The sequence below is a fragment of the Sciurus carolinensis genome, chromosome 12, assembly GCF_902686445.1.
Source record: "Sciurus carolinensis chromosome 12, mSciCar1.2, whole genome shotgun sequence".
NCBI lineage: Eukaryota > Metazoa > Chordata > Mammalia > Rodentia > Sciuridae > Sciurus > Sciurus carolinensis.
In genome coordinates this window covers 114,482,269-114,508,642 of record NC_062224.1, presented here as the reverse complement: position 1 = coordinate 114,508,642, position 26,374 = coordinate 114,482,269, and the positions used below count along the sequence as shown (strand labels likewise).

General features: G+C 53.7%; 1 protein-coding gene across 1 annotated transcript; it reads right to left on the bottom strand.

Annotated features, from left to right (window-relative positions):
* Window positions 1-626: 626 nt before the first annotated feature.
* On the bottom strand, window positions 627-26,135 carry Dpt (dermatopontin). The gene is made up of 4 exons (XM_047521456.1): window positions 25,798-26,135; window positions 14,059-14,184; window positions 5,275-5,382; window positions 627-1,660 (listed from the first exon to the last, which is right to left on the bottom strand). Exons 1-4 carry the CDS (start codon window positions 26,100-26,102, stop codon window positions 1,594-1,596), a joined length of 606 nt encoding a protein of 201 aa, XP_047377412.1. The 5' UTR covers window positions 26,103-26,135; the 3' UTR covers window positions 627-1,593.
* Window positions 26,136-26,374: the final 239 nt, after the last annotated feature.

The following is a 26,374-nucleotide window of genomic DNA, read 5'->3' as shown; positions in this document are numbered from 1 at the left end:
AGAATGAAAGTCACCATATGACAAATGCCAGGTGTAGAATCATTAAAGATATTTTGTTTTTTTCCTCCTCCTCTTCCTCTTTTTTCTTCTTTCTCCCCAAGATTGAGTCAATCCTAGGTTTCCCTTTGAGTAGACTTCTTGTGGTCCATCCCAGAGTAAATCTAGAACCCCTGGGGATCTTCAGACCAAAATAGTCCTTTCAATGTGGGTGTGTGGCAAGGTGCATCCCTGGGGTTTTGCCTGGACCCTCCATTCCTGGGAGAGAGATGAAGGAAGGGCAGCACAGATCAGAAAAGGCAAGTTGCTTGGTTCAAGGAAGTAGGGGCTTCCTGTGGTTCAATTGCCTGTGACACCTTGGGGTGTGGGTGGCGGACGGCAGCCTCAGTGAGGGAAGACCCGGCGAGGCTCAGAGGCAGAGAAATACCCTCCCACCACTGTGGGGTCCTCGGTGGAGTGAGCTCTTAGCACTTTCTGTTTCAACTATCTGATCCCCGACTCGGCCACCATCGTCTTTGCATTCCAGGGTCCTGGGCAAATCACAGGGCTGAGCTGGATTTGCAGAATGAATGAATGAATAATCAGAAAGGGGAGGGGTAGGAGCAAAAATGGACCCTCGACATATGCAGCATGGTTATGTTAAGAGTTTTATTCCTTTTATGAGGAAGAGAATACAAAGGGCCAGGGACATCACAGGAGGAAGAGACAGTGGCACCTCAGCAGAAGACACCCCATGCTAACCTAGACAGGAAATGGATCCTCCAGGCTGCCTTTCCCACCCAGACAACCAGGCCCAGTGTGGGAGGGTTGGCCAGCGGCCCCTGGGCTGCAGACGTGTACCAGCCCTCCCGGGAGTCGTGGGCAAGCCTCTGGCTGCCGGTGACCCCACACTCCTTCCCACTCCCCAGAGCAACCCGGCCACGCTCGTCTCGCCAAGCTGGCGTCTGAGTCCCATTCTCTGACCTTTCTCTGACCACAGCCCCCGCGTGCATCCTCAGCGCTGGGTATACAGACATTGCCTTTGAGTTGAGGAGATTCAGCTCGGCCCTCAAACCCTGCGGCCCCCCTTTCACCTGCTGGTCCCCTCGCCCCGAGCACAGAGCTCGGCAGACTCCTGGGGGTCATGTCTCTTCAAGGCAGAGGCCTGTCTTGTGAGGACCCTGGTGTCATTTCAGCAGACTTAGCTGTAGAGAACCCGGGCGCCACCCCTCCAAGCTCTGCCCACCCTCCCACTCTCCGTCCCTCCCTCCAAGTTCACTGTGCTGAACTTAAAGCTCATTTTATGGTAAAAGCAGCAGCAAGGCGAGTCAGGGTCCCAGAGGCGACCAAAGCAGCACACTGGGTATGTGCCATGCAAGGAGCTGTCGCCAGGCGTGGAGACAGTTGCTTTGGAATATGTTGAAGCGAGAAATGTGGCTTAATTGTGGATGTAATTATAAAAGTAATGCTAGTCAGAGAGGCCCAGGCAGCCAGCATGGCTGTTCCCACATCGGGGAGGAGAAAGGGCGGCAGAAACAGCCCCGGGAGTTCCAGCCGCCATTAACACGTGCGACTCCAGGCCTCCTTTCCTTCACCCAGGTCCGGCAGGTGGCGGATCTAAGCATTTGCGAACTCACAGTCGTAGTCTGTCATGCGGCACATTATGAACTTCCACTGGCGATCCCTGTGGGGAGGTCCGGAAAGGGATGTCAGCGAGGAGAGCCACCCACCGGGAGAGTCCCTGAGTCGCCCAGCAGAGGAAGAACCCCTGCTGGGGAACAGGATGGATCTAGGAGCTCAAGGGACGCCTAACCTCCCTGTGTTTGCAGAAGACTTGTCCATGAAGTCTCTAGAGAACCCACAGATCTGCAGGAGGCCAGGCTGCTGGTGGTCAGCTCCAGAGCATCCCCCAGGGCACCTGGAGGACTGGAGGCCCGTGGTGTGGAGTGAAAGCTGTTGTTCGACACCCTCCGCTCCCCAGCGTGGAGCACCTTCCTTGTCCCTTCTTTCTTCACTGAGGGCTCCCTGTGCCAGCCTGGCCTGCATGTCTCTTAAGAAAGCACGATGCAGAGAAATGAAGGGAGGGGAGCACTCTGGACCCCCCTGAGGTGAGAGGACATGCCTGCCATTCTGGAACACTGGAAATAGAATTGCCCGATCGTTCACGTGGGGGAGGGGTACAGGGGACATAGAATCGCTCAACTTGGAGAAGGACATGGTCTGGCGACACGTCAAGGAAGGGTCCCTGCTAAGGGCAAAGCCCTGCTCTTCATTCAACCACTTAACTGCCTCTCAGGCGTCCACCCTGCCCGACTCTCCTGCCGTCCTGTACCATTTAACAGCAACCATGGTGACTGAGCTGTGAGCACGGAGCCCCTCCAACACACGTCTCTCCACCTCTCACACGGGCCTGCTGAGGTGAGGAAGCAGGCTGGGAGGGTGACTTCCTCTCAGGGAATACAAGTAACAGGCAATGGGGTCAGATTCCAGGTCTGCGGGAAACAAATCTTGGCCTTTTTCTTACACCACACTGTCTCTCAGCAAGCTGTCCCTAATCCCACCAGAGGATGCAGCTCCCATACCCCTTGCTCAGTCCTAATGAAGGGCAAAAATAGCTTCTCTGTATTCGATTATTCAAACCCTTCCAAAGCACAGCGGGATCCTTTAACTCAGAATCATCCTTCTGAATGGGAAGTGGGATGCCCACTTGTTCTGGAAGACGATGTACCCTGCTGGAGCCGTCCAAGGCAGGCTTCACAGTGCCAACTGCTGCTCTAGGTATCTCTTTAGGGCAGCTGGGAGTAGACTCCCTAGCTGAGTCTTTGAGGCCCTGGGTGATCAGCTATTCATTGGTATTTGTTCCTACAATTGTCAGCAGAGGACATGGTTTGTTCTAGATATTTAGCAAATTGGTGGCAAGTCTTGTTTAACCTGTGTACCAAGAAACAGAGATAAATGAGACTTAATGGCCAACTGTTCATACTGCTTTTAAGAAGCAGTTAATTTAACCTGAGAGAATTTGGTCCTTTATAAGCTGTTCCACCAGGTTCAAACTCCGGTTTCCTTCCAGGATGGTGGTTTTCAGCCAGGGGCAAATTTGCTCCTTAGGGTATATTTGGCAATGTCTGCAAACAGGTTTGCTTATCACCACTGGGGATGAGACACTAGTGCCATCTAACGCATAGGCCACACATCTAGAATCACAGGACACACCTCTGTTTCCAGATGTCCACAGTGATAATGCAAGTTGAGAAGTTCTTCCCCAGGAGGGAGCCACCATGATTGGCATATGAAGGGAGGGCAGGTGCCCAGCGAGCCCTCACTGACAGTACCATCCAACCTGGGCCTGGGCATCTTCAGAAAGGCCAGGAGAACCTACTCTTAGATCCCTAAGCCACTGATATTAGTGATAGCAGCAAAATTGCATGGGTGAAGTCATTCTATTTTGGGGGGTTATTCATTTTTATACAATGTTATGATGCTTACCTTAGTTTTCTATGATTCTGGGTTTTCCACATAACTGAAAATTTCCAGACCATCAGGAATTGAGCATTTGAATTGCCAAAATATATTTATTTTGTAAAATTTTGGATGTCCTCTCTCTGTACTGTATCTTTCCTTCCTTCTTATTCAGGAAATGGAGAATACATTTCTTTCTGACTTGCAGACATTGTTAGGAGCACTGTGCCCGTTGCATTATGGGAACACCTCCCTGCCGGATGGCACTAGCTTCCCAAATTTGCTGAGTTCTCCGGTCTTTCTTTTCCTTAAGTATTTTTGTTGTGCATCACATCATTCAGCTATTTCTTCTCACTGACGAAATGCATTTTATTCTAAGTAATATTCTCTAAGTTGCTCCTTCTAGAAAATAGGTAAGTGAGTTAAAAATGTGTCTCAAGAAAAAATAAGTAAGGTGTGAGAACTGTGGGGTTCTTCTGTGGGTGTTTTGTTCTTGTTCATGGAGCCTGCAACCCGTACTGTGCTTTTCCAGAACTATTTAATAGCTTTCTTAAAGGAATTCTATGCCATCTTAAATAAGTTATCTTCAGTTAAATGAGGTATAATTTCATTTGAAAACATAAATATACACAAAAGATAAGTCACACTTGACTTCAGCATAGGCTGTTATCTAATGAACTAATGTAAGTTTTATTTGGTTTGCAAAACATGCTTTGGTAATTTTCCAGGAATTCATTTCTGTATAAAGTGACCACCAGCTTACTAAAAGTAGGCAAAATCCATCTTCTACCCCTGAATTAACCTGCACCTCTTTCTAGATCATAGTGGAGCTAGGGATGAACCCCATGCAGGGAGTATATCTGCAGGACTTTTGATTCCTGTTTTCTTTTTATTACTCTGTCTTGATATATTCCAGAGAGGGCTGTGGAGCTGACCATGAGAGAGGAAATTTGAAAAGTCTGTGTTTGTTTCTTTTTTCTTAGGTTAAAGTTTCCTCTTTCATTTAAAAAAAAGTCCAGCTTTGTCAAGGATGGAGGTATTCCTCTTCCATTTCTAAATGTTTAGTGGGTGCAGCAGACTAGTGCCCCCAGTTCATAGGCTGGAACCTGACACCCAGTGTACCAGCGGCGTTAAGAGGTGGGGCCTCTCAGGAGGTGACCAAGTCCTGAAGGCTCTGCCCTCACCCATGGGATTAGAACCCTAATAAGGAGGCTGAGAGGAGCTGCCTTGTCCCATCTGCCTATGAGGACACAGTGAGAAAGTGCCACACGTGCAGCAGAGAGCAGCCCTTACCAGACATGCAATCTGCCGACACCTTGATCTTGGGCTTCTTAACCTCCAGGTGAGCAATAACTTTCTGTTGTTTATAAATTACCCAGCCTAAGGTTTTATGTTATAGCCACCCAAACCCACTAAGAGCGTAGGCTATTGTATTCCTCTCTCCCTTCCCCCTCCCCTCCTCTCTTCCTTCCTGCAACCCAAGGTTGGGGTCGTATAGGTCAGGGGGACAGAGTCCAGTGTGACAAAGGCGCTCTGCAACCATTTTCGCCCTCTGCCTTTGATGTTTGGTGAGAAAAGTGCTCTTTGCAGTTGCATATGGAGAAGAAGAGTCTGGGACCTCAGGGGACACCAGGCTTAGGACTCTGCTGGGGTCAGGCGGAATCCACCCTCATCTCCAAGGGGGAGCTGCCCTGGGAGGGGAGCTCCTGGCCCCAGCTCACTTCTCCTTGCCGCCTGCACTCCAGCCAACTCCTCAGCTAACCCTTGACTGAGCAGGAAACTAAAGTAGGGAACACTCAGCAGGGGCTGGTCCCGCCCCAGGGAAGGGACCCTTCTCACCTTTCCACGGCAGAGAAAGTGGTGGTTGCTCCTCGAATGTAGTAGTCGTAGTTGTAGGAAATCATGTCCATCTCCTCCCCATAGTGGCCTGGGTATTCTGTCGTCAGCCTGTGGGGAGCACAGAGGGGTGGAGGAGAAGGTCAAGCTCGCCACGGTGGCAGGGGCAAGCAGCAGGCAGCACGGAGAGGGACGAGGGATGGACGCCTTGGGTTACAGCCCTCCAAGCCCCTCCGGGCCCCAGGGCAGCGCCCTCCTGCCACCCCGTCCCCCTTTCCTGCCTGCACAATGAAGAGGCACAGACTCCCTGGACTTGGAAGCAGCATCCAGTGGATCACTCTGTTCAAGGCGGCGGGGATAATATACAAACTGCGGAGTAGGCTCATTATTACATCATAAAATCAACTGATTTGGCCATGACCAGCTTTAAACAGGAAGAAATAAAATAGAACAGAAGATATCAGAGAATGCGTTGCAAGCAATGAAGATAAGTTTGCATGTGGGGGCAAATTTTTTTGTTTCAAATATTCATGTATGTATATCAATGTGATGTACATATTGTGTGATAGCTTAATATATATTTCTTATGTGTCATAATTAAACAAGTGTTCAAAAATATTTAACTAAAATGTAAGCTCCCCAGGTGGAGTTTTTGCTGTGTACTGGTTCCTGGTGCATAGTAAATATTTGCTAAATAAACGAATGGCCTTGGGGGAGTCACTAATCTGTTTCCTGGTCTATGAAAGAATGAAAGCCACCATATGATAAATGCCAGGTGTAGGATCATTAAAGATATTTTGTTTTTCCTCCTCCTCTTCCTCTTTTTTCTTCTTTCTCCCCAAGATTGAGTCAGTCCTAGGTTTCCCTTTGAGTAGACTTCTTGTGGTCCATCCCAGAGTAAATCTAGAACCCCTGGGGATTTCAGACCAAAATAGTCCTTTCAATGTGAAATGGGTTCTCCAAGTCTATCTGCATCCCCAAGACCACCCGGGAAACAGCTGGTGAGTGCCAGTAATTCCATTTGGTTTAGGTTTATCATACTGATGACAGAAAGATCTTGCCCTTTGTAGACTAATGATCTTCCTCCTAAGATTATAAGGGTGGTCATGAAATCTGGAGAAGACTGAGTTTTAAGCTACAGGGGTCCTTGGAGGATTCTGGTGTACAGACGCGGCAGGACAGTGGTCAGCCCAGGAGTTCTGGGCATGAGTGGGACCCAAGGCCAATCCTGGCTCATGGTCATGGCTTTGTCCACATTGCTCCCCTCCCTGCCTCCTGGGATCTTTCTCCATCAAATGCCAAGCTCAGCCCATAGTGGGCTGTGTGTGTCTGCTTGATGTGCAGATGAAGGAAAGTCAGGCTGTTAGTTTAGGTGCCCATTTTGTGCTTCTGAGGAGACCTGGAAGCAGGACTTCCTAATTCTAATGGAAACGCCAGTTAAACATCTCATAAGTGGACCTAGTAGGGCCTTGTTTGAATCCCACTGGTTTGTGCCCTGGAGATTCTACTAGGACTGTGTTAATGTTTTACCCACCCCCCAAAAAAGGGGATTATTGAGAACATGAATAATGTTCAGTGGGTTTTTTGGGATGGAAGTACTTTTATTTCAGGGAACATAAAATACTCTCCAGCACAGAACTGTTTGTATATGAGGTATAAAGGTTAATAATCAATCACGTTTTTATCTCTGCCAAGGCAGTGTTCTATGTTTGGCAATAGTGTGTTAGGCTGAATTCAATTGCCAAAACTATTTGGAAATAATCAGGCTAGATTTTTGCATCTTAAGTTTATATTGGCCACTCCAATCTGCCCTCTGATTACTTGGATAGTTAAGTACATTTGGAATTAAGTGGGGGAAAAAAAACTGCATTTTTTGATAAACAACAAGAAGCTTTGAGCCCCAAAGGGGGAAAAGATGATCCAACGCTTTCAGTAACTAGGATTCTCCATGACTTCATGTTTGGTAACAGACACGAGGTGGCCTACCGGAGGGGACAGTGCATCTGGGAAGCCTGCTGTGGATAGGGCTGGTGCCCAGTGAGTTTCTAGAATGTTCTGGAGAAGATACAGCACATGCTCACTGATCCCAGCTGGATTCGGTTTTGTTTGATGTTTGGAAGTTTCTTTGTTTTGTATCATAAAACCATGAGATCAAGTTAAGAATATCTTACAAAACTCCGGATAAGGGGGATAGAGAAATCACCCTGACTTTATGAAAATAAAAATATGGAGGGAGACCTGGCCCAATCATTGGTAGAAAGAAAACCTCCCAAATATCACCCATAGCAAGAACGTGTGTTTCAGCACTGCACAGGAGTCTGTATTTTTGAACCAGATGGATGTGTCTCCATTTAGTTGTTGATGATATTTACCTGCATCCTAATCAGTGAAAGCCCCTGCAATGGCTCCTCAGAGAGAAGAAAGGATTTGAACTTTCAGAGGTAGACCCTAGTGAGACAGGGCGCGAGGACTAGCTGGGAAGTTCAAGAGGCTCCAAGGAAGCACAATGATCAGGGGACTGTGGACTGTGGCCTTGGCCTTCCTCAGGACAGGTGTGGCTCCGACTTCCTCGTGAATTACTAGGTCACTGTAGGACAGTTTTGGCAAAGCCACTTCAAACCGAGCCTTGCCACACATTTCTAGACCGATTAAAACAGTCAAAGAAGCCTCCAGCTTGGCACCATGGAGGGAGGGCAGGTCAGGAAGGTGGCTTTGCTTAATTTCTTGACCTGATTACTACCTAATTCAAAGTGTCCTGTTCTAATGCCCCACAGCAGGCCAACCCCACATATTCAGCATTTGATTAAAATAATGCAACTGCATCTGGCATCTTGCTTCATGACGATGGCATACAGTGAGCTCCCAGGAGCCCACGCAGATGTGGGCACCGAGAAGCCCACCCTGTAGGCTTGCTGTTGGGTTGGCTTACAGGCTACATTCAACCAACGAGAAGAGACCCCCTCCTGACAGGCACACCATGGGGGACTTCCTGAAGTCAACCCAGCCTGCTCAGGATCCATCCTCGTACAGGGCGGTTCCAGCAAGCAGTCAGGCATGAGAACCTGTCACACAAGGCTGCTTTGTCTGCGTCGGCAATGCCCTGGCCCCTCCAACAGGTGTTGCATCTGAACCAGTTCAAATTATTTTTGCAAATACAGGAAAAACAAAATCCAATGCAACCATGTGTAAAGAAAAGTGCCCACGAAGGAATAAATACCCCAGCTTACCTCCAGAGGGCTGGGGCTTGGCCAAGTGGGACTGATGGACCAAGACCTCTGTAGGGCCCTTCTCTGCAAAGACAGCCTGCACCCTGGAGCTGGGGTTGAGAATGAGAGTCAGACGGCTGCACTCTCGTGGCTCTTGGGGGTTCGTATTTCATCAGTTCAGTGTGTATCACAAGACACGGGGAACACAGTTCCAGGGATATCTGTGGCTTAAATTGGAAGAGGAGCATCCCTGAACATTTTTCAAACTGCTCTCTGGATCTGAGTTTCCAGCTCTCCGTCCAAGCCCAGGCCTGGGCGGCAAGCACCTGTGTTTTGACTCAGTTGACTTTCATCAGTCACATGATGCCACCGCCCTTCTGGGCCTGCACACCAGGAGGGACGACTTCACCCCAACTTCCCCTCCACTGAAGTGACCACTTCCCTGGCTTCGCCGCCAGCTGCCTCTCGTGCTATTGCCTACGGCTTCGTTCCCGGAGGTCTTCTTTCCTCACTAAGGTGGGACGTGGCTCAGAGCTGTGCAAAGAGCAGGGGTCTTGGAGCAGATGGTCCTGCGTGGCTCAAGTGTGGCCCTTTGAAGAAAGTCACAACTTCTGGCCCTCAGTTCGTGCTCTGTGGCGCAGTCCTGCAGCTTCTGGGTGTGAGGATTACCTGAGCTTACACAGGAGCACAGGCTCGACTTCAGCACCTAAGAGCTGTCCTCGTCATCGTCACCGGGAACTTGGCTATGAATTCTACCGGGACCCCAGGCTATGAATTCTACCTATATCCACTCACACTCACCCGCTGACTGGTTGCTTGAGTTGCTGTGTGGAGAACAGACACGTGGCCTCCAGGACCCAGGAGGGAGGTGCAGCAGAGGAGGCACAGTGAAGACACAGATCCGGCCTGCGATCCCGAGGCTCGTGTTCTAAGCAGCGAGGAGGCCCAGACTTGGGTGAACCAACACTGAGGCCCCCAGACACATTGGAAATTCCTGCTTCTGAGGTTTGGGTACGGGAGGGAGGCCCTGCCCGTCCATGTACAGCAGCAAGGACAGGTCTGAATTACGAAGGTGGCTCCCTAATGGCACAGCCACCCCAGCTGAGGAAATGCATGACCCATTCCACCCAGGGGCTGCTTGGGCAGGGTGAGCACCTGGTGCCCCGCGCAGCACAGATGAGGTTGCTCGCGGGCCGGGGTGTGCTGAGCCTAGCGGAGCGGCTTTAAATTCTCAGAGCCTGGGGGTTCCCATCTCCATACCAACGCTTCCAGCTCTTTGGGAGGAATCCACATAGAAGCTGTCCTCTCACCAGGCCTCTGGGAAATGGGCTACCAGAGGTCACCCTCCAGGGGCAGCGGCAACAGACAGCACGGTGGAGGGACCTGTGAGTCATCCCTGTCCCTGACACAGCAGGACGAGGAGAGGCTCGCACACACACCCCATCTTGCCCTGAAACATGGGCGATGAGGCCCAGAGCTGAGCAGGAGCTTCGAGCGGGTGCTTTGGAGGGGAGGAAGCAACAGGCGACTTTGCGGATTTTGTTGTTAACCAGGGCTGTCCAGGACTTTGGAAAAACCACACTCTGGCTTGTGACTTGGGAACGGAGAGAGGGGTGCTAGGCCGCAGGGAATGTGAAGTCGGAGAGTTATAGAGTCCCTGGGCTGAAGGAAGAGGCAAAGGTCAGGCAAGTCGATGACTTATATATTTTCCAGTGAACCCACTGAAATACCACTGACCGTTTAGAAAAGGCAACAACTGCTTGTGCAGGCCCTTGGCTCCGGGGACACACTTGGTCTCTGCCTGGCCGGGAGACAGTCTGGTGTGCGTCAGGCAGCAGCTGGACCTACTCAGAGAGTGAGCTGTAGCACAGCGCTCGCCGAAGGGGGGCTCCTCCAGGGACATGTGTTGGTGGCTTGCGGACACTGGACAGGCACTTTAAATTCTCCGTTACAAATAAATACATGCATATTTACATGCTGTCCAATCCAGAGGGGACCGTTTGGAAACCATGTCTGCATCCATCAGGAATGCGCTTTCTTGCCAGGGTTAATGAGGCGATGCTGTCCGGCGAGAAACGGCACAGCCCACATCGGAGCAGCACCTTGGTTCCCACCAAACAAATAAACCCTGTGCTCATTTGGGAATTGGCTGATGATCTGTTTTTTCCAGCTCAGAGTGGTGATATGTCCAAATCCCTAAATGTTCTCAGCACAGAGATGCTAGACATTCAGCTAGTTCAAAACAGTACCCGGCATCTTTCCAAGGGGAAGGGAAAGAGCGTGGTCCCCACCATTGAAGCGGAGCTCCCTGGGGGGTGGAACACCAGTCACGGTGAAGTAAGGGGCGGTTTCGCATCAGAGGGTCATCAGGTGGGAACGCAGTTCTGACTTCACTCTGCAGGGACCTTAAAAGGATCCAGTAAAATAAGGCACAGAAAAGATGTCTTTGTCAACCAGAAGGCTCCATCGCAGCCACCCAGTCCTGGCCACCAGGTCCCTAGGCCCAGCGACATGCAGTTATTCATTTCACGGATTTATTAAGGGTCTACTTTGTGCCAGGCCATATGCTGAGATGCTGGAGAAATAAGACCCATTTATGCCCTAGAGGGTTCATCCAAGACACCATAGACGCCGTGACTCAGGCAACTTAACTTTGCCCCTGAAACGTCTAGACGCCTGTGTGGTAGTGAGTCACGCTGTGTGCCGTGGTGCTCACTAGACACTCATTCTGCTGCTTCTCTGAGGTTTCCTTTGAACAGGTGCCATTTCCTTTGGCCACGGTAGCTCTCAGTTCCAACACCATACCAGATACAGAGCCCACCCCGTGGAAGCCCCCTTAGCGGGACTCACTTCACAGTCAGTTTGCCTGCCTTTCTGCGGAATTCTCTCCTCTCCCCTGCACCATGACTGTCTGATAACAGCAATGTGTGTGTTGTTGGGGAGGGTGAGGGGTTCTAGGCTGGGAGGGGTGGACCAAGGCGAGACCCGAATGTCTTCAGCAACTCGAGAAGAGTTGCTCACCCTGTTGGTCATCAGTAGACTTAGTCTCAGGTGTGTATCTCCATGCCCATCAAATTCTCACCATCTTCATTTGTGAGTTACATTTAAGGGAGATTTTTTTTTTTTTTTTGGTACCAGGGACTGAACCAGGGGTTCTTAACAACTAAGCCACATCCCCAGCCCTATTTTATTTTTTATTTTGATACAAGGTCTCACTAATATATTTAAAGGCTCTGGAAATTGCTGAGGCTGGCTTTGAAACAGTGGTCCTCCTGCCTCAGACTCCCAGGTGGATGGGATCACAGGCTTGCACCACCACAACCACGAGACTGGAGATTTCTAAATACATAGAGGAAGGACATCTAGCATTTGTGAGGAAGCAGGGGCAGCTCGAAACCAGCCTTTGGATAACATTGGAGTCTGAGCTTCATAGAACAGTAGTGGAATTTGAGGCTCAAAGACCTATCTTTTTAGGTCTCAGCTTTCAAGAAAACAGGACAAGCTCCCAGCAGCCACGCTCAGAGTGTTGACACAGACTGCAGAAATCCTCAGCGCGCAGGAATTCTAGGAGGTAGGGTTGCTTCCCCTTTACCCCAGGGTGCGGAGCAGTCTGTGCCTGCTCCGAGGGACTCCAGGATGTGTAGAGCAGTGGTTTCCGGCTGAGCCCGGCCTGAGTTACTCCACTTTGTAAAGCAGAAGTTTGTCACAAGCTACTCCATTTGTAATCTCAGTGCTGAGGTGAAATAACTCCACACCTTGTTTGTACAAGTAAATAACCACCAGCCGCCTGGCACAACCCTAAGACACCGACTGATAAAGGAATCATGTTAAAATCATGACCATCCGTGGACTTACAAGATTAATCAGAGGCACGCGGGTGCCTGAGCGTATCTAACTCAGCGGAAAAACCAGGTGCACAAGTTGATGGAGGACAGCAGACCACTGGATGAGGCAGCCCCTCAGCAGAGGCCCAAGAGGAGAGGAGCACCCTGACTCCATCGCCTGGCCACTGCCCAGGAGCCTGGCCAGGGGAAGTCGGAGAGTCGCCACAGCGATTGCTAATGCAGTCAACAACCAGCTGTGCTGGCCATCAAGGCTCTGACGGCCAGAGAGAGGCTGTTTCCATCCTGAGATATGCAGATGGGGCAGGGGACCCCGCAGAAGGCTGCTCCTAGGTCCTGGCTGGCTCCCACCCGCTCTCCTCTCCTCTTGGGAACCTTTGTTCTCTTTGAAGACAGTCCTGGCATCTGGTTGTCCTCTGCTGTCACCTCTGGAACTGAGGCGTCCGAGGCTCAGAAGCCCTCAAAACACCTGGGTTCCCAGCTGCGATCCGGGGTCCTGGCAGCATGTCGGGGGACGGCCTCCAGGGAGACTCCGGGCGTGGGCGAACTTCTGCATAAACATGCTGAAGAGCAATTCCCCCGAAGTCAGGGCCTAGCTTTTCATCAGATTTTCAAAACTCTGGGGAAAACAGCCGTAGTTTTAAGTGATGCACTGAGGCTGTTCAGAGAAGGAAAGAGACTGCGCAGTGGGGCGGGGAGGAGGGGCGGGAGGAGAGGTTGCAGGAGGCAGCCCGAGACTGGACCCCAGGTCCTGTGGCCTGCGACCCTCCTTCCACCTACTCCCGGGCCAGGCCTTTGACTCGGGACTCACGGTGGTGGTGCCACCAACCCTGGCCATGCCTGCTCACCTGGCGGTGCAGGAGAACGGCTTTGAGGAAGCGGGCTGGCGGGAGGCCTGAGTTCACTCTCAGTGCTTCAGGCTGAGCTTTCGGGACTGCCTCTCCCCAGGGACACTGCGAGCCTCTGGGGCCTCTGTGGAGTAACCCTGCCTGATGGCAGAGGCGATGTGACCTGCCGGACTGTCCTTCCAAGCATCAGGCTGCAGAGAGCTGCGTCACTCGCCTGAGCCAGCCTTCAGATCATGTTGACATTTGGGTCCCTTTGTGCAAGGCAGAAACGCCTGGCTTGTCAGAACTTGGGACAAAGTTATCTGGGTAAATAAACACACCCATTCTCCTGGGCCCCTGGAAGCCTAGGTCAGTGGACACTGGGCATCTGACTGAGGGGAGGGGAAGAACAAAATCTCAGACTGTGGTTACAAATTGATCCAGAAAAGAGCAGCGCCTTTGTCTATGACTATACCCTAGACTCTAACCCCAGTAGGGCTGCTTTCCTCCAGAGGGACTTGGGCATCCAGGCCCCGAGTGGGTCCTGTGGCCTGGGATGTGACAGGAAGTCAGCATGGTGGAGGGAAGAAGCACAGGCATAGGGTCAGCTGGCTCCAGCTCAAGGGTCAGCCCCGCTGTGGGAAGTGGCTAGGCCATGCGGGGTCAGCCATGGCCTTGCTCCAAATTGTGTCCCTTTCTGCCCAGAGAAGGACATGGGAGCTCTGGGTGGCTGCAAGGCCCTTGCCATGTGACTGTTCTACCGTGATCACGCATCTTCATCATGCTGTGCTGCTCTGCATGCCTCTCTGTGACGGTGCAGCCTTACCTGCGGCCAGAAGCGGGGACCAGAGTGCCCCCAGGCTCCCCAACAGCCCCAGGAGTTGGGGGACCGGGTTTGGCTCCCAGACTCACCAGCAGGAGTACGGGCACCTCTTGCTGTAGCGGCAGCAGTAAAATTGCCACTCCCGGTCCAGCACTGACTCGAAGTAGCGGCTCTGGAAGCCCGCCACCAGCCCGTTGTTGGAGCATGTCTGGTACCTGAGGAGAGAGCAGACCCGGAGCCTCAGGCGCTGACAGACCCTTCCCCAGCCCCGGCTCTGCCCCACGCTCCTTCCCTGGTCTGGCTCCTAACAATGTATTCCACTTTTTAAACAGATGACAGACGTGGTGTGGAGATGGCAAAGCTCACCGATGGTATTCACATGACCCAGAGTCTTTCAGCTGGAGGGAGCTGGAACACTGCTCCTGAGAGCCTCTATGAGCATACGTGGTCAGGTGGAGGAATACGTGAATGGTGGTCATGACTTTTACAAATGCAGGACTGTATATTTTTTCCTGCCTTGTAAAATATCATCACTTTGCCTGAACCTAAGCAGTGGACACACGGAGCTGCAGGGAGCAAGGGACTCCAGACCCAGTCTGTTCTCTCCTAACAGCACCCAAGCCCAGAGGTGTGCAAGCCCTGGTCCAGAGCTCCTGGTGGACAGCCAGGACTGCCACCCGGTTCTCAGGGCTGTAAGGAGCCTTGCTATCGCTCCTGGCGCCACAGGGTCCCCAGCTGCCCAGACCTGCAGCCACCGGCCGAGGCTGGAGCATCCTCACAGGGGAGCAGCAGGTCACAGGAAGTCAGCTTCCTGCAGGTCCCTCTGCTGCCCAGCACCAAGCCCTGCTCCAACCCAGCGGCTCCGCCTGCCACAGTCCAGAAAGGTCTCCCGGTTCCCAGCCCAGCCGCTGCTGCTCCTAGAACCGCCCCTGTGTCTGCCGGCCCCTTCCTCACCCAGGGCTGGCTAGCGGCAGTGCAGGCTCTCTGTCCCCTCTAGTGCTGGCTTCTCTCCCTCCCCACCCACAGCACCCTAGGTTTTGCCCCTTTCTGGGATGATGAGGGCGCTGCTCTTCTCTCCCTGGACGCAGAGGGTTCTCACCTTCACCAACTGCCCTGGTCTGTGTCCTGTTGCCATGCAGGATACCTGACTCGGTGCTTTATAGAGAGTAGAGGTTTATTTAGTTCAGTTCTGGTGGCTGGAAGTCTAATAGTGTGGTTCAGGGCTCTGCTGAGGGTTTCTTGTTGCATCTTAACGTGGCTGAGGGCACCACAGGCCAGACAGAGCAAGCAGACTGACTTGGGCCTCTGTCCCCTTCTTACAAAGCCAACGGTGCCACTGTGGGCCCCATCCACATGACCTCCTCTATTCCCAGTCACCTCTCAGTGGCTCCACCTCCAAATACCATCTACTTATGAATTTGGGGATCCGATTTCCATTATGTGCACTTTGGAGGACACATTCAAACCGCAGCACAAACCCTTACAAAACAGGTCTTCAGCTGCCTCTGTCTTGGCATTTCCTACTCATCCTGGTGCTGACAACCCCTTTCAAGAGTGGGCCCAGCAGGTGGTGTGTCATACAGGCCCATGGCTGCTGGAACACAGCCCTGCTTCTCCAGGAAAGGTAAGTCCCCAGAAAGCACAACAGGTAAGGCAGAGTCAGCGCCCTGGGCTGCCTGTGAGGGAGGCCCTGCTGCGGCATCGTAAGCAGCTGGATCATTCTCTTCTTTCTTGTTGCCGGGAACGAACATGCAGGCCTGAGGACACTAGGCCTCAGCTGTGCGTGTGTCTGGGGGGAAGGCGGCCGCCCTCTGCATTCGGGCAGCCTTCCTCTACCCGCCGTGCGCACGTGGACTGCGGGGTAGCACGGTGGGAAGGTAGCTCTGGGGCTGACCTTCCAGCATGCTCTCTGCCGCCTAACTCCTAGCAACGTGGGAGAGCTCTGAGAGTCAAAGCGGAGCTCCTGCGTGTGCCAGGAGAGAAGGAGCAGCAGGCTGGGGCTCGGGTCTGCCCCTCTCCATTGCCGGGCTGCTACCCTCAGGACGGGGCTGGTTGTGGCCTCCCTGGAGCCACAGTTCCACGGGGTTCCACGGAGTTCCACGGGGTTCCACGGGGCTGGTTGTCCTGTGCACTCAGCCCGCCAAGGCAGTCAGTTCCCTGAAGTAGAAATGCACGTAGGGAGATAAGCCGACCGGTCTCCCCGAGTGGAGTGCTAAAGACAATCCAAGTTCCAGGAATTCCCCGCTGGCTGTCAGCCAGGCTGGTGGCTGAGGGCCCCCTGTGGGAGGTGTGCTGTGTCACCTTCTCACATACCACCTCAGATAACGCTGCCTAGAGAAGACTGATTGGACCCCACAGGCGCCAGGCCTGGGAGCACGCGGAGAACCGTCAAGCTGTCCCCAGCTTCGGTTAGACTGCCTTTTGGTGGAGTTAACCATGCTCAGGAGTTTGGTAGTGAGAATCACTCCTTCCAGGATGGGGTCTTGGAGTGGAGCATTTCCGTAGTGTGCGTAGCAGAGAGGCTCGGAGCATGGGCCCTGCTGCCACTGTGAGTCCTGACACCTAGCACCTTGCTTCCTGCCCCAGGGACCTCAGTGTCCTCATCTGTCAAGTGGACATAATAATTGCACATATTATCAAGTCATTGTACAGATGACATAAGAGAGTGCACATAAGGTTCCTAGGAGTTTGTCCTTTCTATGGTTAATAAATCACTCATAGCTGTCGTGGTTATTATTACTATTATCATGTTTGGTACTGGGGACCGAACCGAGGGGTGCTTAACCACTGAGCTACGCCTCCAGCCCTTTTTATTTAGAGACAGGGTCTTGCTAAGTTGCGTAGGTCCTTGCTAAGTTGCTGAGGCTGGCTTTGAACTTGCGATCCTCCTGCCTCAGCCTCCCTGGTCACTGGGATTACAGACATGCCCACTGCAGCGAGCTCGTGGCTGCCATTGTATTCCATCCCATCTGCACAGTCGCTGGGCGTGCACTCAGCAGAGGCTGCTCCCCTCGAGTGACGGGTGGCCTCGTCGCTCTCCCTAGCTGGTGACAGGTGGCCTCCCGCTCTCCCTAGCAGCTGCTTCCCTAAGGCAGAGCTCACTGCTGTGGGAGTCTGGCCACTGCATTGTAGCACACCCCTCCTCCCCGCCCAGGAGGACGCAGGCTCCTGTGGGAAGCAGCCATTTAATCTTCCGTTTGCATCCCTCACAGGCCCTGACCCTGGTCCAGCAGTGTTAATGGAAGAATGAATGAACAGTGACCGAGCAGCCATTTCCGTGGGTCAGAGGCTGACATGACTGAGCCCCTCACTAGAGTCTGTGCAGGGCCTGAAACTCCCTCCAAGCAGCTTCCGCGGCGCCGGGAGCCCTCCGCCTGGCTTCTTCCCCAGTGGCCCGCTGGAGGGCGGGTGCAGCAGCTCCAGCTCCGCACGTCCTTCCCCTCCCGCTGCTCTCGCTCGACGTCATCTTTTAAAAAAAGTGTCCTGTGTAGTGAGACTCACCTGAGCACTGACCTCAGCTGTGGGATTGCCGCACAGGGGCCGGGCAGGTGAGAGGGAATGGGGGGCACCCGGGAGGGGCTGGAGGGCCTGCATGGCTGCCTTACCCCGACTCTGGTCCAGAAGAAACTGTTAGTGGTGCAAAGACCTGTCGGGGCTCTGATCCCCTCCGCAGCACCCACTCGCCGCTCCTGAACAGCCGGGGCTGCCAGCTCTCCTGGCCGGCTGGACGGGACCCAGCAGAGGCTCCACCCTGCTTCACTCACCGTCCCCTGAAGCCTGAGAGTCAATTTCCATTTCACAGACTGCAGCAGTATGAGCCCTGCTCCACCTGATACTAGAAACTTTCTGGAAGGAAATCACAAGGCAATTCCTCCTCCTCTGACAAGAGCATTTTCAGACGGTTCTGAGAAAATGACCCTTCTGAAAACAGTTGCTCTCAAGGCCATCGCTCTGAAAGCAAAGGCAGAAGATGGCTTCTGTCTCTGCGATTATGAGACAGAGGCAACAGGACGCAGGGAAGGAGGCCCCTGGAGGAGGCAGCAGACGGAGCGCTGGGCCCACTCTGACCTCAACGTGCTCTGTGGAGCCCCCCCTAAGTCACTGAGAGGACTCCATGAAACAACCCGAGGCAGTGACTGGAAGATCCGGGATCCAAGTTCAGATTTATTTTAGGCCAAAGCTCATGCTCCTGAGCTTTTGGGGAACATGAAAATTAAGTCTACCTTGTCCTCTGCTTCTGGTCACTCTGGCCAGGTTTTCTCCTGTTGTCTGGATTTTTCATCAAGTCCAGGCCACTGGGCAGGAAGGACACAGAAGCCAGACCAGGAGGTGTGTGAGCCTGTGGTTGTTTGTGAACCGCAGCAGGGAGTTCAGTCCCTCCTTCCCTGCTGGTCCTGGGTCAAGCTTAGAGAGTCTGACCTCTTGGCGAGCTGTGGTCGGGTTGGGTGGGGTCTGAGCAGGGTAAAGGGCCCCGGGACCACTGTGCTCAGGAGCTCTCCAGAGCTGGTCGTGCTGGTCTTTTTCTTCCCAGCTCCACAAGCATACTGATGTTTCCAGGGCTGCTGTCCTATCTCCAACCCCACTGTGGAGATGGGCCAGGGTCAGTGCTAACTGTAATCCAGACCAGTGTCTGGCTCCTGTGGGGGGGGGCCGTGTGGTCTGGCCTCCTAACTCCCTCAAATTTCTTCCCATTTATTGAAACTGGATGAGGTTTTCAATTGCACCAGGAGGGTTTCCTTCTTTTAAAGAGTCAACTTTTGCTAATTCTGTTTTCCCCAGAATAATTCTTTAAGTTGCTCTCGGGCTCTTTAAACCTGGTCCACAGAACTGTGAAACGTTCATTAAGCCTTTCAACAAATGTTCACAGGAACCTGCTCTGTGGATGGGCTGTACTCGGTCTGGAATTCTTCCTGGAGGTCTGGTACTGACAAGCAGACCCCACGATGATGGACATCAGAGCCAAGAAGCAGATGGGGACCAAAGACAGCAGAGCAGAGAAGTGGGGCCTGGGTGGGGACCACGGGGCAGGGAGCGGCAGGGCCAGAGGTGTACCCAGCTGGGAGGCAAGTCCTACAGTCAGAGGAGCTTTCAACGTTCTGGATTTGTCCCCTGTACCTGAAGTGACTCCATGATCCTTCTCACCCCTTCTGCTGACACGTGTACCGTCTCTGGGAAACGACAGGACCAGAAGAGAAGGAGGGGCTCTAGGTCAGCTGCTGGCACAGCTGATAACAGGCAGGAGAAGAGCTAGTTATTATTACCACAATCGTAAGTATTTAGAACTTAATAGAATGAGAGGCTGCTTGCTAATTTCCAAACACCACTTTCTGTAAGTTTGGGGCCACAGTTCAGAGCTGTCGGGGTGGAATGCTGGTTTAGTCAGCTTTCTCCTGCTGTGACTAAGTGATCTGACCAGCACAATCACAGAGGCGGACAGGTTTATTTGAGGGCTCGCGGTTTCAGAGGACTTCGTCATAGAAGGTCGCTCCGTTCCTTGGGGCTCGAGATGAAGCTGAACACCACGGCAGAGTGTGTGGCAGAGGGAAGGAGCTGGCATCATCGGGAAGCAGAGGGAGACTCCACTCTCCAGATACAAATATATACCCCCAGGCCCACCCCAATTCCGATCTCCAGCCCCGCCCCACCCCGCCACGTCAGTGACCACTGCGATTAATCCCATCAAGGGTTAATCCACTGACTGGGTTAAGACTCTCACAGCCCAATCATTTCTCCTCTGAACCTTCCTGCGTTGTCTCGCATGTGAGCTTTTGGGGAACGCCTCACATCCAAACCACAGCAAGTGCCTCCAGGGGACAATGAGACCAGCCTCAGAGAGTAGATCCCCACCTCCCCAGCTCAAGACGTCCTCCTTCCTTGAAAGTCCAGCTCACACTGCTGTCCTCTCCTGTGACCTGTCCATATACTTGTCATATAGCATGTCCTGTCAATGAACGGCCTGTGGTGCGATGTGAGCTTTTGGAAGATAAACACCCACCACCTATTACCCACCCTCCTGCCAAGGCCATAGGGCCTGAGCAAAGCTTTTCCTGCCTGCAACTGGGTACCAGTCCTGCTGTCCACGCTCACGTTCAGGTTGGCTGTCTGTCACCAGGCATCAAGACATGGAGCAGAAATGACCTGCTGACCAGTTTCTCTGGAAAGAAGGACCTAGCACAGGATAGAGGGCAAATACCTCCCCAAGACACAGAGTTCTGCCCATTTTGGAAAAATACAGGTTGCAGAGACTACCACAAAGTCCCTAAGAAAATCCAGACTGTCTTATGAGAGGTGTTAGGGTCCTAAAAGCAATTCCAGGCCATTCAGGCTCGACACAGGGACTCATGAACATCAGCTATGACAATATTTGTCAACCAAAAGGCCCAATGCTACCTCAGTGTGTATTAAGTTGTAACAAGATACTAATAATGTCTATTTAATATTTGGAAATTATAATTTAATTAGGTGCTTCAAAAGCAAATTGGTCAGAATCAGACAATCTAACCCAGCAGTTTGGAATTCTGCTCTGACTACTGAAGTTATCAGCCGTGTGATGTTTATCCCAGGAGCCTTGATTTCTGCAGAGCAGTCACAGAGTCGCCGTGAAGAACGGTTGCTGGGTGCTTTTCAGGTCTGGGCCTTGTGCTGAGATTGCACACGCATTAGTAACCAAATGCCATGACACTAGATCAAGTAATCAGCCCCTCCGTCACTGTCTTATATACAAGGAAATGCAGGTTTAGAAAGGTTAGGTAATCTCCTTAAGGACACACAGCCAGTAAAATACATACGTTACCTCATTTAACTCCCACAACAATTGTGGGCATTGTTTTCGTAGATGTAGAAACAGGTTTGAGGTTGGCCTGGCCATGCAAAGGCTTTAGTAGGACTGCATTTGGGGAATTGTCTGTCTGGGTCCCGAGTCTTCCAACGCTCAGAAACATACACGCTGGTCCCAACTCTGGAAGTCTCTTACGGATGGAGGATCTCAGGAGCCCAGGGAGAGGCAATCTCTGAAGGGAAGAGATGAATTTTGCCTTCCTTACAAGAAGAGCCGAGAGCCCTTTCTCCCAGATAATTGGGTCCCAGTACTGAGAGTGGCTTGGAGGGAGGGATCGTTGGCAGAAAGCCCAGGTCTGCCAGACCCTGCTCTGCCACACAGCCACCTTGCCTCAGAAGTCCTGGTAACGGGGATGTGAGACCTTCTTTGGCTCAGCACTCACCACGGCTTTACCTGAGGAAAACAGCATCAAGGCCTCATGCCTGACCCTGGCACCGGGCATCAGGTTGGCTCCCCTGCCGTTCCTTAGCAACAAGCAGCAGGTCTCCTTCAGAGTCGCGGTCTCCCCGAGTTTTAGACAGATGCAGCGAGTATACCCGTTTTCTAGTGCCGCCACAGGGCTATACCAGGAGCTCCTCCAGGGCATAGACCCTGTGTGATCGACCCTCAGATTCCTTCAGTCTGGCAAGTGCATGACGTAGCATTGGAGGGCAAGTTAAGGGAGGACTGGATCACGAGCCACATGTCGCCACGTGCCTGAGCTAGGGCCATACCATCTGCACTGAACCTAACGGACTCACTGGCTTTTCAACTGCTGCACTCTTGTGGCTTCAGCTCCTGACCTGCGAAGACTATTCCGGGTACAAGGCACCAGGGCCTTCCAGGCCTGGGACTCTTGGATTTGGCTGTGGTCAGTTGCCTTTTAAATCCCATTTTTACACGCTTGTTTAGCCTTTCCATCTTGAGTGACTTCGCACCGACCTAACAGCTGTGAAGACGGCACACAGGATTCATGTGGGCCCCCCATGGCCCCCCAGGGCCTCCCCATGGCTACTTTTCAGAACCTGGGTGTGTTCGTGAACCGGGAGACACCAACAACCCCACACTCCAGTCTTCGTTGGAATTTCACCAGCTTTTCTACGAATGGCCTTTCTCTGTTCCGGGATCCAAACCCGATGATGCCACGCGACATTTAGCCTTCACGGCTTTTGAAATGAAGAGTTTACTATCTACTTTTTAAGTGGATGGAGACGTTAAGATCATGGGAGATGCAGGCTGGATGAGGAGCGCCTCCCGCGGTCACAGGGACCCCCTGGCATCCCCTTGGCGTGCTTTCGAGATGCTCGGGAAGTTTTAAAAGACCGGACTGCATGTTGGCACCGGTAAAAACCAAAAGGAGGCGTCAACAAGAAGCTGAGCCCCTGCTGGGAATTAAGGACAGCAAAGTGGACCCTCGCAGGGACCGCTGCAGCTTCTCGTTGCAGGGAAAGGGACCTTGGCTGGATCTGGAGGGCTCCGCACTCGGGAGACTCATCACTCACTACGTGTGCTGGGCCAAGGACGCCCGCACCACGCCAGGCCACCGGTCACGTTTATACTTTGTGAGGGACTCAAACCTTGAACCAGACAGCCGGGAGCACGGGAGCAGGGCAGTAAGGAAGCTGTCGGAGCTGGGCGAGGCCGGCCGGGGAGGCCGCGCGAGCTCCCACTCAGCGCAGGAAGCTGGCGGGCCTGGGCTGCGCGAAGCCCCGTCCTCATTACAGTCACGCGTGGACGTGTCCAACTTCAGGCTTCCCTGATGCCAACAGGGCTGTGGGACAGCGGCATTTCTCCTCTTCCTGTGTGAACGGCCACTGGTGAATTCAGCTCTAGCAGATGGCGCCAGCATAGAGCCCTTCCCCCAAATGCAGCTCCCTGCGGACCTGCCGGGCAGAAACGAGCCTCCCCGAGCTCCGGGTTCACAGATGCTTCTGAACTGCCACCGAGGGAGGTCCTGTGCCAGGCGGGGTCCTGCTGTAGACTTGCTTCGGAGCGCCCGGCCTTCTCCGTAAGCATCCCGTGACCCCTCCACCTGCCTGTGAGGTGGGGTCGCGCCTTTCTTTTCTTCTCCCTCCCGCCTTCTCCTCTCCTCCGCCTCTCTCTTCCTGTGCCAGAGTAAGAAACTGAATGCCCAAGGCCGCAGAGCTACAGGGTGAGGCCTCAGGAACCGGGAACCCTGGTTCCCCGACTCCCAGCCCAGCGCTCCTCCCACCACACGGCCGCCCTGCTTCCCGAGAGCCTCCCGCTTGGTCTTGCTCCTCGCAGGACCCACAGCCCACGCCAGCCTGAGTCAGAGAACATTCCCTGGGAACAGCCCAGGCCAACGCACACTCCTGGCCGTCACCGGCGGTGGAGGTGGGCGTCTGTGCTTCAGAGTCCAGCACTCTGAGTTGTGGTTTTCAGCAGAGAAACGGGATTTACAGGCCACGGGGCTCCGACGTCCCTTAGAGATGGTGCGCCATGGGCAAGCTTCTTCGGCAGATCCTAAACACCATTGTCAAGTTTGCGTTTCAGACTCTCCCCCTCTTAAAATAAACCTGAACGCTCACTTGCTTGTCCAAGGTGACCAAGTCGTACAAAGCCAGGGACTCTCACCGCGAAGGGATCAGAGCTGGAAGCCTTTGGGAAGATGGAATCGCTCCCCAGCCTGCGAGCCATGTCTTTCCTTTCAAATCTTTCACCAAGACTGGAGTCTGAGCTCAAAGTCATAATCAGCTGAAAAGTACCTGGGGCTTAACTGGCAACAGTCCTGGGGCAGCTGAGTCCTGCCGGGAAGGAGCTGTCTTGCATGTTCCAGCCCGGTGACTAGAGGAGGGGGAGACGGGTAGGAGCAGGTGGGAGCGAGAAGGGAAGGCGCACAGGACCCCGCCCACCAGAATGCAGAGGGGAGGCGGGGAGAGCTCTCGCCCGCCAGCCTGTCTCTAGACTCTCAGGGGCCAAACAAAACCCTGTCTCGTCACCTTCTTCCTCTTTTGCTTGGGAGTTCTTGACAAACCAGCCACCAATTGGCAAGTTTAAAACCCGACATCATTTGGCTTCCCTCTCTGGCAGGGATGTCAAAAGAATCCCCAGACAGCCAGAAGAGCGAGGTACTTCCCGGCGCCGCCCCTCCACGGGCCGCAGAGGTGGCCTAGGCTGAGTGCCCATTTTCCAATGAGCCGGGAGCCTGGAGAGCTGAGCCCTGGGCCAAGGTCACATTGCACATTGTCACTAGCACCAGGATCCACTCCCAGGCCTCCCGGCTCAGAGTGCAGGGCTGTCCCTGCTGGATGGAGGAGCATGGCTGAGTGCTCCTGTCCTGTGGCTCCGCAGAGGGTGCTGGAAGGAGGCCCTGCCCACGTGAGGGTGCCCTGAGACGGGGCGGGGAGCGACAGTTGTACCTCGGTCACTCCATGCTGCTGCTTGGCGGGAGCCCGGCTGTGGGAGACCTGGACTCTGTCCTCCAGGAAGGCCTGATCTCTGCGCCAACCACTGTCCGAGGGCTTGGGATCATGCGCTCTGCTTGCCAGAGGCAGCGGAATGGGCGCAGTTGGCCAGCCAGGCTGTGCAGGCAGCCCCTGAGCCTCGCTCCCTCCCTGCCCCAGCTGCCCCTCCCCACCCTCCCCCGGCTGGCGGGCCCTCGCTCAGCTGCAGGAACCAGGCCGGCCTTCAGGCTGGCCTGTGCTGGCAGATCCGCCTCTCCCAGAATGAAGGACCAGCCTGGGTCTGGTTCCGTGGTCCAGGCTCTCCTGGTGGGGGTGAGCTCTGGGGCCAGGAACCACGCTGGGGGTCGGTGGTGGCTCTAGGGGCCTGTCACTGTGGCTAAGCACATCATCTTTGGAGCCTTAGCTCCTTCTAGAGCCAAATCTCAGCGCCCCAGCTAAGGAAAAGCACCAGTGTAAGACCATAGTCTGTCCGCCTATGGAATGATTGGTAGATTTGTTTTGAGCATGAAATGAGATAATCCATACAGAGGTGCAGCAGGGTGCCTGCTCAGGGTCAGCCCTCAATGCCCAGCAGCTGTTTTGGTCAGAGACCCCTCTCTCACCTGGCTCCTCCACCCACTGGTGTCTTTTCCTCTTGGATGGTGGTTGTGTGGCCCCTGCCTTATGATGGACCTGCCTGTCCCCACTCCACGCCGTGCCCACTGAAGCCCCTCACAGGGCTGCCTGGCTCTCTCCACAGACAGCAGACTGGCAGCAGCCGGCTGGGCTTCCTTCTCCTGAGCCTGCCTCCCCAGGGCCGGCCTCCACCTCTCCCCCAGACCCCAAAGTCCAATCTCCACCCAGGCGTGGTGAGAAACTGGCTGCGGGGATGGGCTTCTGACCAAGTACCTCCGGGGCTGGACCAGGCTGGGACAGTCACCTCAAGGGGAAGGGCAAGCTGGGACCCCTTCCATGCCCTCAGGGGAGGACAGGACCTCTCTCTTAAGGCCTGAGTAACTGTGCTCCAGCAGCAGAACACACTCTGGGTTCAGGCGGAGAGAATGTTCTCGACACTGACAAGAGGGAGAACTGGGGATCCCCGCAGGGAGAGCCGCCTCCCCTCGCCTCCCTTTGCCTGGGTTCCACCGTCCTCTTCCCTTCCCTTTCTCTAAATCAGTGTTTCTCAAACGCTCTGTGCTGAGGGTCCAACGGTTTATTTTCCCTCAGCAACTGTTTTGAAAAATAGTAAAATATCAATCAATAAATGACAAAATGGAAACGGGATTCCAATGCCACACGGTGTTAAAGAGTCTCTTGAGCAGTTTGAATTCATAGCACGTGGCTATGTTGCGGACCCACGCCAGCCCCTGGACCCCGTCCAGACGAGCTTCCACCCCTGGAAGCTCAACGCCTCAGGGAGCCCACCTGCCCCAACACTCGCCGCCTGGGTTTGTGTCCTGGTGCCCCAGAGCAGCCCTGCCCGCTGGGGCAGCCCTGGAGCCCTGGAGCACGCCAGGGGAAGGCAGGGCACAGGCCGTGCCAAGCTGGGGCGCCTCTCCTCCCCGAGAGTCCAGCGCCTCAGGCACGAGCAGAGACGCTGCCCTTACCATTCCATGCCGGCCCGGTTGATCTCCTCCCACCAGCACTCGGAGGGCTCGCCCAGGCTCTGGGGCGTGGGCATGCAGGCGTAGTTCCACTGTCTGTCAGAACCTTCCTTCTTGCTGAAGATGCTCCTCACGGCCACCACGACCTGCCCCTGGGGACACTGGAAGCTGAAGCCCTGCCGGTTCAGGTTCACCCACCCGTCATCGCTGTAGTCGTGGTACTGCTGGTACGGGTACCCGTAGTCACCATACTGACCCCAGGCCACGGTGACCAGTGGCAGGAGCAGCCACAGGAGAGTGAGGTCCATGCTGCCTGGCGTTTGGCAAAAGAATGTCACCCTAGGTTTGCTGGGCTGACTTTTATACAGCTGCCGCCAACATGTGGCTTCCAGATGTGGGTGAACGGGATCCAAGTGCAGTGTGTCATTGCTCAGGCAAAACTTTTCCACGCTGAGAACTTGGCACGAAGTATATTCAGCCTGTTTTAAGGTGGAATTCTAGGAATATGCGGGGAACATGTAAGTTGGAGAAACTCCCTGGAGAAAGGATGACTTTATAGACAGATGACGAGAGCCAGATG

Excerpts from the sequence above, each read along its gene's own strand:
- Dpt (XM_047521456.1), bottom strand. The coding sequence starts at position 26,102 with ATGGACCTCACTCTCCTGTGGCTGCTCCTGCCACTGGTCACCGTGGCC. Across the intron at positions 14,185-25,797 it reads AACCGGGCCGGCATGGAATG|GTACCAGACATGCTCCAACA; the intron begins GTAAGGGCAGCG and ends CTCTCTCCTCAG. Across the intron at positions 5,383-14,058 it reads AGGTGCCCGTACTCCTGCTG|GCTGACGACAGAATACCCAG; the intron begins GTGAGTCTGGGA and ends TGCTCCCCACAG.